The sequence below is a fragment of the Cynoglossus semilaevis genome, chromosome 20, assembly GCF_000523025.1.
Source record: "Cynoglossus semilaevis isolate Cse_v1.0 chromosome 20, Cse_v1.0, whole genome shotgun sequence".
NCBI lineage: Eukaryota > Metazoa > Chordata > Actinopteri > Pleuronectiformes > Cynoglossidae > Cynoglossus > Cynoglossus semilaevis.
This window is the reverse complement of record NC_024326.1, coordinates 14,355,270-14,367,934: the sequence shown is the minus strand read 5'-3', so window position 1 is coordinate 14,367,934 and position 12,665 is coordinate 14,355,270. Positions and strand designations below refer to the sequence as shown.

At 43.2% G+C, this 12,665-nt stretch overlaps 1 protein-coding gene across 1 annotated transcript in view; it reads left to right on the top strand.

Moving 5' to 3' along the window:
- Positions 1-1,028: 1,028 nt before the first annotated feature.
- LOC103396779 (sodium/potassium-transporting ATPase subunit alpha-2-like) overlaps positions 1,029-12,665 on the top strand; it is a 25,513-nt gene continuing 13,876 nt past the window's right edge. The window contains exons 1-5 of the mRNA XM_008335005.3: positions 1,029-1,334; positions 6,056-6,187; positions 8,591-8,670; positions 9,233-9,342; positions 9,763-9,938. Coding sequence (XP_008333227.1) covers positions 1,332-1,334; positions 6,056-6,187; positions 8,591-8,670; positions 9,233-9,342; positions 9,763-9,938 — 501 coding nt within the window. The 5' untranslated portion in view covers positions 1,029-1,331. The remainder of the gene's footprint in view (positions 1,335-6,055; positions 6,188-8,590; positions 8,671-9,232; positions 9,343-9,762; positions 9,939-12,665) is intronic.

The window sequence follows — 12,665 nt, the reverse complement described above, 5'->3', positions numbered from 1 at the left end:
GGACGAGTGGAGCTTGGAGATAAAATGGAGGAGTGAGAGATATAAAAAGGCGAGTGTGTAGGTATACAGGGATTAAGCAAGCGTGAACACCTGCTGATATCCATCTGCCCACGGTCGGCGCTGCCATCTGACACTGATGCTCGTGCTACGGCATTAGGCGAGCAGCGGTGTGCAGCGGGAGGCGCGGGAAACGTGGGCTACGGCTCCTTAGACACAAACAGGAGAGCGTCTGCGAAACAGACGACCACCTTTTTTAACAGGCCTTTAACAGCCAACCAAAAGGTGCGAGCTGTAAATGAGCGTGTGCTGAGGTAATAAGAGTAGTAGTAGAGCATGCTGTTTGCTGTCAGCAAGTAAGGCTAACAGCTCCTCATGCTAACATTCACAGCTGTGGTCAGGCGTAAAAGCTTAAAAACTGTGGTCGGAAACTGGGAGAGTTGTAGACGCAGAAATACGACAACACCACAGTTGAACCGTTAGTGCGATCACTGGGATTCAAACTGGTGACCTTGTTGCTGTAAGGCAAGAGCATTAACCACTCCGTCATGTATACATCCTCTAAAACTCAGCTAAGCTGTTTTTGACTACAGTGAAATTTAAGATAACATAAATGTTGCAGAAGGGAAAGTGTTGATTTTTCCCAGCGCCGCGGAGGCGTCGCTGCCTGACCTGGATCCTTGTTATATCACGGGCCGGGTGTGTGACCTTCTGCGCGGTGTCTCCGTCGCCTTAGATTTCTTTGGAATTTTTGTGGAAAAGAACAACCTGCCTACTGGATTGTATGGTACATGACATGTATCACATTCAGTTTTTCACAATAACAGTCAGTGCGAGCACTTGAACCACTTGGACCCAGATGAAAAATGAATGTCAGCAGCAGCAGCAGCAGCAGCAGACGGGGGTCGTGCTCAGTTTGATTGAATCAGGAGGAATTGGTTTTTGAGATGTGGAGTTTCCAAGCATGTTTTTTTTTTTTTTTCCAACACAATCTGGTTAAAAATGAATGGCGTCTCCAGACGGTTGGAGTGAAAAAAAAAAAAACACTTTTGTCAGGGAGAAAGTGTTTGCCCGACTCAACCGAAACCTGATTCTGTTATTTAGCCACAGCATCTTATGCTATTCTGTGAGTCAAGAGTGAAGTCTGTGGCATAAATACTGCATGAACCCTGCTTTAAAAAAAAAAAAGAACCCACTCTAACAGAGTCTCCTCTGCTATTCTCTCAGGTTTGGGTTTTGACAAGAGTTCTGCTACTTGGGCTGCTCTGTCCCGTGTGGCCGGTCTGTGCAACAGAGCTGATTTCAAAGCCGGACAGGAGAACCTTCCTCTCCAGATGGTATCAACTTTCACCCCACTCTCACACTGCACCAGCAACTTTCTAAATCCATCACACCGACACAGTCGGATCTCATGAATTATCTCCACTCCCAAATGTGCAGTGATTAAATAAGTCCAAGCCAAAGACATCAGTAGTTACTCAGCCTTTCTTTGAAAGATTCAGTGGAAATCACAAGTGCACATGATTCATAACGCCTGATTCTTTTTGTTTTTTTTCTTCTTCTTCTTTCCGTCACGTTTGGCAGTGGTGTGAAGCTAACAGCATCAGGAGGGTGTCAGGTGGGCTGTCACTCAGAGAAGGAGCGATGGCAGAGGAATCCAGATCTGACTTAGCTGCATGATATTTCCAAAGATATTCAGTTACAAGTCAAATAAGAACCACATTTGTAGACTGAATATTTCCAACATTTTTAGTCTCGTCAGGTACCGGGGATGTGGGTCGTTTAGTACCAGAGACAGAAAAAAACCACAGAAAGGAAAAGTCAAAATATAATATTACCATTCTTATTAGTTTGAATGAGTTTTTTTTTTTTTTTTAAACAAGCAGTTTTTTTCACAAATAAACTCAGTTTCATGGACGGTCCTGCTTAAAGAACAGCTTCAGGACCACGGCTGATGGTCACGTGACAATCTGAATCTGAAATTCATGAAAAACATTTAAATTATCTCCCAGAAAAAAGAAACTGGAATTGAATGAACGTCGCCCGTTTGTTGCCGTAGGTTTGGAAACCGGACGTTGACCGACGTGGTAGAACCGTCCTCTGCGCCGCTGCAGACCATGACGTGATCAAACCCGTCACGTACTGCGGCGTCACGCGCCTGTAGCTACAGCTAATCCCGCGGCATCGGTTCAGCCACACGCAGCATCACACATTAGCCTTAAGCAGCTGTCGTTACGGCGTTAAGACTGATCGCGGCGTCGCACCTGTCGGTGTTAGTCTCATCTAAGCCCCGTTTACGCTGCGTTTTATTCCCACGACGGCTTCATTTAAAGGCACTGAGGAATGGCACTTCACGTCGAGTTAATGCAGCAGAATTACTGTAAACGATACCCCCCAGATCCCCCCCCACCACCACCACCACCCACGGCCAATTAACAATACACCTGGGCGTCTGTCGCAGTAAAATATTTTAGAGGATGAAAAGGAGGAGATTGATTTTTTTTTTTTTATTTGTTTGGGAATTGGCTGAAAAATGAAAAAGTGGAAGTAAATGAAAGTATTTTTTTCAAGTAAAAGTTAAAATGCAAACATTTGTTACTGATCCAGAAACCTGGACTGATGTAACTTGGACCCTGGACACTTTACCCCAAGCTACTTTTTTAAAATCACTTGGCAAAATGGGGTTCATTGGTGTTAGCCGTTAGCAAGCAAAAGTCTAAAAATGTCACATTTAATATTAACCGTCCTTTACGGCCCACGGTATCACTTGTCTGTTGTTCATGCCTCTGTGCCAGCACCGGGGGAGGGGGGGAATTGAACTGCAGACATTTAAACAGATGATGGAAAAAATGATATAATTTTAAATGACAAATTAAAGTAACTGTCATTAAGAAACAGACATTTGAAAGTAGAGGAAACAAACAGTTTCCAGTAAATTTACTTCTAAGAACTAACTACAGAATTCTGCTGGAGTTCCTCTGTGTTTCCACCTGCTCTCAGCTCTTCCTTCAGCCACAAGGGGGACGAGGGGGGTGGGGGTGGAGAGGGGGGTCAAAACATCCCCTATAAATAATTTGCCAATACCACTTGAGGGTAGTGGTGCTTTTCACACACACACAAAACCTCCGACCTCCACAGAATCACAGACGCACTGAGGATAAACCTGGAAATAACATTCCCACAAACACACACACACACACACACACACACACACACACACTCTAGGGCTGCAGAGAGACTGAGTCAATAACACTGAGGTGTTTCACCAGCACCGACACCCTCCGACCCACACTACACCACACTGACCGGAGGATATTCTCTACACGGCTCTGGACAAGTGGGATTACAACTCCTGGGCTGCCCCTCCCCCTATACCCCCCCCCACTGACCCTGGAGGTGCCCTGGACTTCCTCCTGTCTCTCTGCCTTAACCAAGTGCAATATGTCCTGACAGAACTGAAAACACAGCCATCCTGAACTGGGCCGCTCCATAAGAACCCTCATTAAAAAGAAGAAGAAAAAAAAAAAACGGATCAAGAAACAGCCTTGTTTCCTTGATCTAGTTCTTCATTCACAAACGAGCACAAACCTCTGTGCCGAGCGTGTGTCCTTGTTTTTTTTTTTTTTTTATGAATGAAGAACAGGCGACTCGCTGCTGTCGGTGCTGCGTGGATTTTAATGAATTGACACAGGGTTTTGGATGAATCGCTCCAGATCCAGGTGGAATGTTTTTTTTTTTTTTTTACTACGATGGTTTAAACACCACCAGAGGCAGAATAACTAAGAAACGATGACTAAAATCCAGGGGAGGTTGCAGGGGGTGGGGTTCAAAACATCGTCTGCTCTCTCTCTCTCTCTCTCTCTCTCTCTCTCTCTGCCTCCCATTTTCTCCTAGTCATCAGTTTAAGCCCCAGGATTTATCCTGGGTTCACGTCCATTTCTACGTCCATTTATTCACAGACTTCATTTTCCTCATCAGTTTGAATAGTTCGAATCTTCGCCTTCAAAAATAATCCCCCACGAGGCAAGACATTTTCTTCAAACACGTGTCAACGCTCGTTGTACGGCGAAGACCGTGACATTCGTAAGAACAAACCGTTTTTTTTTTTTGAAATGGCAGCAGTGTGTTAAGGAGCTGTTACACTGCTCCACTGTACTGCCGCTTCAGTTCCACGGTCAAAGCCTCAGGAAGCCTTCCGTTTCCTGAGCACCTGTCACTCACACTAATCTCACCTCATGTAATAGTGGGGAAGTCACGCCGCGTGGAATAAATGGTTCAGCGCCGCTGCTGTGCCTTTTATGCTCGACTTTAGGCGTTAATAGAGGAGCAATTCGGCGCAGCTAGCGTTGTCCCGGTGACGCAGGTTCTGTAGCCACACGCTGTTCTAATGCACTTTTGTGCTCTCACGGTTTGACGTTGAGTTTTTAAAAAAAGTGTAGTATTATTTTATTGAGCTTTTTTTTTTTTTCTTTTTTCGAGTGTCTGGTGTTCAGCGTTTAACTGTTAGATGGTCAAAATCATTGCTCTTGTAGTGTCCACGAGTTTTTCGTCAACTTGTACATCTGGCAGCACTAGGTGTGGCAGAAGAGTAGGTGAAGGTGGTGCAACCTGCAGTGACCCGTGCAGCCAAGGGACAGGCTGTTCTGTTGTTAGTCGGTACTGTATTTGTTGTTGGAAAGATTGGATTATTTGAGCTCGGGAACAAGGTTTCTTTTTCAACATCAATAACCAAACAGGAAGTGTTCAATCGCCTTAGATGTTGTGTTATTTACAGCACAGAGAACCGAGATTCACTTCTGCAGCTTCACATGGCCCTGTTCATTTTTTATACACGGTCTAAGCCGGCACAGAAAAAGTTTGAGAAACTGCATTTTAGGAAACAGCAACTGTCAATATTCAGTTTATATTTCATTGCTTCTTCCATTGATTTTTCTATATGCCTGTGGCATGAGGTCAAAAAGTATTAATTACACCTTGATATTCTCAATTCTGACATTTTAGTGAAAAGAAAAAAAAAATCAAATAAACAAACCTAAAAATATCTCCCATCAATTTGCATCAAAAAGAGAGGCAGAAACGCGGCCCACCGGTCCACCTGTCTGACTGCAGTAAACACGCTTAAATTCCTTGACCTTTTCTGAACGTCATCAGCATAGAGATGACATTTACTCGCCAGGAAAAAGATTGGAGATTTGCACAATAGATTTTTTTTTCTTCTGCTGGGTTCATTGAATTATTCTGAAACTGAGCAGGAAAATAGTGTCAGCGACAAGACTTTGTACATCAGGCAACCACTCACAGCAAATATTGAAGTCATGGAAGCTGCGACTGGAGATTGTTATTAATGTTGCAGCGATAATTCCTCCATGTTTTAACATTTGTCTGTTTACATATTCTTCTCCCTCTGTTGGCACTACTGTGTGTCATGGTTGAGACTGAAGCGGTAAAGCCGTGTTAGCTACAGGTACGAGGGCGGTTGGATTTTTTTTTTTTTAACTTCACTACAGATTACTGCTCCATTGGTTTCATAAACTCTATCAAAACCGATACTTTGCCGACGTTAGTCTTCTTCTTCTGCCGCAGTGTGACTACCTTTCCTGATGTAACTCCACCAAAACTTGAACCCATCTGTCAGACGTCACACTTTACAACTATCTCTCTTTTTGTATTCACGTTCGGTACCACCTTCAAGTATTTTTCTGCCACTGCTGACCTCCTCCCACTAACACATTGACAACCTAATGACCCGCGGGCCAGATCCAGCAAATACTAACTGACCCCCCCCCATGCCCTCCTGACCGTCATGTAATTTACACATCTTAATCTCATGTAACACATGAAGGATTGTTGTTTTGTTTGGATGATAAAACACTGCTGATGCTCTGCGTCGCTGAGAAGAAGGAAAGTTCTCCGCTCAGTGCTGCGACAACGCTTCCATCAATTAAACAGCACACACTGTGATCTGACAGCAGCGCGGTGATGAACACGGGCGGAGACGCCTATACTTCCATCTCTGTATTATGCATGTGCTAACGCGCCTGTGTCTGTGTGTCCCCAGAGGGAGACGGCGGGGGACGCCTCGGAGTCGGCTCTGTTGAAGTGCATCGAGCTGTGCTGCAGCGTTCGTGACATGAGAGCCCGAAACCCCAAAGTGGCAGAGATCCCCTTCAACTCCACCAACAAGTACCAGGTAACGCCCCCCGGGGGACCGGTGTGGAATCACAGCTCCGAGCTTAAAGCGCTCCCCGTGTGGAATCTTACAACGTGTTTACAAACCATTGATCAGAGCGGTCCTGCTCCGCTGACGTTTTCACATCATCATCAAAGAATCAACGCCGGGTTTTATCGCGTTCCTGGGCGGGGTTATAGAAATGGTTCTGATCACCTGAAAATCAAAGAGTTCAGAGACCAGTGTTTTTTAACACACAAGAAGTCAATGAAAATCAACAAAATATTTCACAAAATTAGTTAAAAACAAAAAACAGTTTTATTCAGTAGAAAATTGGTTCGAATCCCAGGACAAATTATCGGATCTCGTGTAAATGTACAGTTTTTGATTACTATTATAAATTATTATAAATATTTTCTTTTTTAAAGGCAGGTCTAAAATGTTTATATCAAACCTACAATATAATACATTTATTACTTATTATTTAGGAGGAAATATGGCCTTCATCGTTACTGTTTTTTGCTGACCTTTCTGACTGTTTTTATGGCATTTCTATTTTTTTTGTTTGTTAAAAAGACACAGTTTTTGTCTTGTAAAGAGACAGTAACCAGTTTGGCTCATACATATTTATTCTGACCTTTGTCCATGGGCAGGCCAGGCCTGAATCGCCTTCGCCGACTTTACATTCACACCCTCACATATGACACAGCCATTTTTTTTTTTTTTTACGTGCAGGTGTCTCTAAAAGCCAAGGGTGTTTGGGTGGAGGAGAGGTTCAGTTCTGGTTCACAGTGAAACATTAACAAATTAGTAAATTTGTAAATGAGTCAAATGAGTCAGTTTAAAAACTAAAAACTAAACTCCAATTTTAGGAGGTTCATAAAAGACCACCGTCGTCAGGGTCCGTTGATTTGAACCTTCCTCTAAAGAACACTTCAGCAGATGTTAGTTCGCTCCGCAGTTAATGTCTGATGTTAACAAACGTGTTCAGCAGATGTTCAACCAACAGGCTGCCATTAGACGTGTTTATGTGAGGAAATTATAACAGGGGGCAAAGGGGAACCACCATCCGTCCAGCCATCCGTCCATTTCATCCAAAATTGTTTTGTTCAAAGGAACTGAAGAACCCTGAAAACATCCGTGCATTTTGGGCTTGAACCCGTGATCTTCCTGCTGTTAGGCTAACGCTCTAATCACTCTTCCACCGTGTAACCCCGAGTTGGTCCGTCTGGGATCCTGAGTACATGGCGTTGATAACTAACCTTGTCCTAGTTACCTGGAGGAGAGCCCTGACTCAGGAGTCAAAGTAAAAGTTCATGTCAACTTTGCTCAAGGGCACTGCTGTGATTAAAGACAGGGAGGAGTTTGTTTTGTGCTTCTCTCTTCACGCCCCGGTCCTTATTTCAGCCTGGGTGAAGATTTAAACCAGCGTATGAATTACACAGCAGCGACGCTGAAGTAAACAGAGAAGTTCCTGCATGGATTTCTGCACCTGTTCCCTGACTCAAAATAGGAACCTCTGTTGTTGTTGTTGTTGTTGGGGGAAGATGAGGAGAAAAGCAATTTTGTTCTGGTTTTTGGAGATTAGATATGCTGTGAGTCAGATACAAATTACCTGCATATACTCTGTGTGTGTGTGTGTGTTTTAATGGAAGGCAGCGTGTAACACAGCAGTAGTACATGTGTGAATATGAATGAAAAACTCCATCCAAACAGACACAACACACGGTGGACGGATTCCAGTGTCGCTTTTTTTAATCAGATTCTGGGTTTGGAAACATAAACCCTCTCCTCCCCAAAATGATCGTTGGCACCAATGTTTCCCTCTTTTTTTTTATTTTTTATTTTATCACTAAATAATGTGTCTGCCAGTACAACGCAACCAAGTGGAAGATGATCCCAGGAAAATCTAGTTAGCAGTAAAAATCACCCGGCAGCTGAAATATTACTGGGTTGATTTTCTGGCTGCTGCTCAAAAAGGGTCATCAAAAAAGTGTGACGTGATCTGGAGTCAAACCTGAAACAGCAAAAAAAAAGTCATGTGGTCTATTTTATAATAATTGTACTTGATATAATTACAATAATTTATCCTTTTTAATTCTCAGTGTGAAAAAATACATAAATACAAAATGCTAATTTGTTCTTTTGGTATTTGTTTGACATGGAAACTGCCTTTAACGCCACACATTTTTTGATGCACAATTAATGTCTTGACATTTGACCCCAGGGCCTTGACATATAGATCGAGGAATCGGGAAATGAATCATTCAAAGCAGCTGCTGTGTAACATCCACATCATCCCTCACCGACCAAATCAGATTTAGTCAAAAATTTATATTTCTCCTACCACCAGTCTCTGCTCTGATCCCCCTCTACCTGTGTGTTTTCTTTGTTTTTTTTTTTTTTTTTTTTTTTTTTTGTCAGCTCTCCATCCATGAATCGGAGGAAAATCCCTCGGGTCACATCCTGGTCATGAAGGGAGCTCCAGAGAGGATCCTGGACAGGTGTGTTAATCCATAATGGATCGATAATCATTTTTAATTCATTTTTATTTTTTTTACAGGTCTTTTCATTTTGTTAATGAACCTAGAATAAAGTCAGGAGAATTAATTCCAATATTTTTTTTTTTTTTTACCGGTCTTTTCATTCTGTTAATGAACCTAAAATAAAGTCAGGAGAATTAATTCCAACATGTATAATTAAATTAATTTGATCAAGAACCAAAATTCCCCCCAGGTGCCACTAGAGGGCACCCCAGTACTCCCAGTGGTATGTGTACCACAGTTTGAGAACCGCTTGTTCCTGTAACATCATAAATAGGGAAATTTTGAGAAAAGTTTTGACCCAGTTTGCAGGACTGAATTCACACAGTATAACTAGAATTTAACTGGACCAGGAACAAGGCTTTCAAACGTAGCACCACCTCCAGGCCAGGGAAGGTAGCTACCTGCTAATTGCTAAAAACAAAACAAAACAAAAAACCATTTGACTATTAAGATTAAACCAATCAGAGACGACACTGAAGACAAACGTTGTTCTTATATTTGTGACGTTACCGTTTCACAGGTGCAGCACCATCATGATCCATGGACAGGAGCAGAACCTGGACGACAGCTGGAGAGAGGCCTTCCAGAACGCCTACCTGGACCTGGGAGGTCTGGGAGAGAGAGTGCTGGGTGAGGTTTTAACAAGCCGGTCTGGGAGTTTGCAGGAGGTTTTTTCTGCGGGGGCACGGCACTTACTTTTTTATAATCTCCACGGTAAACAGGGCAGTTTGGTCAAATGTGGCCATAAACGTGTGGGATGATTTTTACGATGACACTGTTCCAAAGAGGAGGCTGTTAGGGCTGAATGACTGTAGACTGATGTAGAACGGTCCACTGGGCCGGTCCGCACCAGTGTACTGTGACGACATGACGACAGCAGGGGGCGGTCTGTGGTCCAGTACCTTTCAGACAAACAACACTTTTAAAATCATTAATCTCCCTGACTCCTCTCCGTCCCCCCACTGACTCCTCTTTGACCCCCCCTCCCTGACTCCTCTCCGACCCCCTCCTCACCTCCTCCTCTGACTCCTGTCTCCTCTCCCGCCCCAGGCTTCTGCCACCTGAACTTGTCCACCTCCCAGTTTCCTCGTGGATTCACCTTCGACTGCGACGAGACCAACTTCCCCACCGAGCAGCTCTGCTTCCTGGGCCTCATCTCCATGATCGATCCTCCTCGTGCGGCCGTGCCCGACGCCGTGGGTAAATGCCGCTCCGCCGGTATCAAGGTAATTGCTTCCTGTCCATCGCGGTCCCTGGTAGTGAATGGCCATTTTTCCCCGAGACTTCATTTATCTGGTATTTCTGAAGAGAGGAGGATTAGCAAGTCAAATGTCTTTTTAAATCACAAGTGTGGAGCCCTAATTACAGCAGGTGACCCCACAGCACCTCCGTGGACGATAAGTGACGGTTAAATGACGCCGAGTCATTCAGGGGAGCTGCTGAGTGTGATGTGTGTGTGTGTGTCCTCTAAAGTGAAGAGCAGAACTTGGTGGAAGTGGAGATGATTCCATTTTCACTGTCTTTGAACAGGAAGTAAAAGAGTTGACTTTTCAAACGCGTGCGATTAATGAAAATGAAAATCCAGATTGGGTACACTCATTAAGACGCTCCGTCACATGTTAATGAAGTGCACACGCAGAGCAGATGTTTTTACAGGGGGGGGGGCAGTAATGAGTCAGGGCTCAACGCAGGTTAAATGACTTTAAACAAGAGGCAGAATGGAATCATGGGAGGAATAATCAAATTTAATTTCTTACAAAGGCAAATAAGGAGAAGGAAAATGAGTTCATTTAACCTCAGGTGAAGCCGCAACGTCAGAATCAGAATCTGCTTCGTTATAAAAGACTCTTGAGATTGTAATACAGGGGAAAAAAATAGTTGTTTTTTTTTTTTTTAAATGATTCAACTGATTAACGTCTTGCAGAAATCGAAGAGAGAAAATACATAAACAAACAAAGCCACACCTTACAGTAAGTCACTGCTCTTATCTGTCATAAAGTTTGTCACTGACGTAAAAGGCTAACCCTGCGTCTCAGCTCATCCAACCGTCTGAGTTTGATCACTTTGGTCTGGACGTGATTTAAATAACAGCTAATTAAATAGTTTAGTTTTTTTTTTTTTTTCTTTCTTTCTTCGTGTTCCCATTCATCGGAGCTGTGGTTAAAAGTGAGACGGACTCCGTCTCGGCGTGATTCCTGTCTCCGTGGCGGCGGTCCAGAGACTTTAGTGCTGGAGTATAAAGTGCTCCGTCTTTATTGCACCTTCATTCAGCCTCTTTATGTCCTGCTGTATTTTACAGCCGTGCTGGGGTTTGTCAGAAAGACACCTGATTTATTATTGCTTTACTTTTCCATGAAGGCTTTAAAAAGTGGTGATGGTGGGTGAAGAGTGTGTGTGTGTGTGTGTCTACATTATCCTTATGTCCTAAAATACAACTCAGGTCACTGTCTAACCTGGTTATAATTTTAGATTGTTTCTTTACTGCAGTGGTGATGTAACCCGGCGTTTGTTTTTAGACTTTATAAAAGATAAAAGTGCAGAGACGTGTGTCCTTTTAACATCCACACAAATAAACACACACAGAAAACAGACATATTGTCTCACAAATGTGAATAACCTGTAGGGCTGTGTATCACGATAGAGGGGCAACAATATTGGGATAAACTGGGAAACTGTAGATACGGTGATATATTGAGTTTATTGAATTTTGTAGTAAACCTGTGATTCTAGTCTGAACATCAGTGACACTGATCCTGACACTGGAACAGAGGGATCTACATTCAGAATCACCAGAGAAGAACCATGAAGTCAAAGTTTGTTGAACTGAGTGAACGAGGCCTCAAACTAAAACCCTGATCATCTTTGATTCACATCATTGATCACAACAGATATTTTTACAGTCAGAGACATTGATCAGAGACAGTGAAAAGAAAATGACTGATACAAAGACACTTTAAAGTCCCGGTCTTTTCTGTCTTTTGTCCATAAAGGTTGAAGACAGAGTTTGTTTGCTCCTGGATTTGGTCTCGTGTCTCCTACCATGATGTCACGGTGCAGCCACACTGTGATCCATCCACTAGGCCTCAGTGGGGGAGGTTCACACCTTACCCCCATATTGTCAGTGTCTCAGATGGACATGTGTTTGAAGCAGGGAGTGGAGGAGGAGACAGTCTTCAGCATCAGGCCATCACCTCACTGTTATTATTCCAGTTCAGACAAAATCCACGGAGAAGAGACGTTTTTCCAGAACAAATGAAATGTGATGTGTGACCTAGTCAAGTTTATAACCACTGATTATCAACAACATGATGATTTATAACCAATCATCACACACCGTACAAAGGTATTTACTGTGTTCTACTGTGGCTTTAAATCAAACTTTTATCTTATCTCTTTTATCAACAAAACAGAGGAAATGTATCTTTGATTTGATTTAAATAATTCATTTTATTTCAGTTCAGGTAAAAAAACAAATGCCCAGGAGCAGCCACTAAAGTCTATCTGAGTTTACAGAACTCTGCTGTGTCTCCAGGAGAAAAATCATAAAGACCAAGTCCAGCATAGAGAGGCTGAGTGAATGTGGTCTGGACTCTGTGGAGGAGAGTCATGGAGTCAGAGACTCTGTAGAAGGACAGAAGACCTGCTCTGTGGTCCAGGTACACTCCTACTCTGGAGGAGGAACCAGGAGCTGAGGTTTTATTCCAGGTTTTTTTATGATAGAGAGAAGAATTTTTTTTGTCAATATGTAAAGACCAAGATTTGTCATTGGCTCCAAACGAACATTGAGCTATTTTTCCTACTCTGCTGATATCCTTGTATGTCACTGCTACACCAACTCCTAAACCCCACTCCACCTCCCAGTAACAACGTCCAGTCAGACTCTCTCTACTCATGACCTGATAATAATCAGTGAATCTGTCTGGATGAGGAGGATAACCATGATCTTTCGTCAG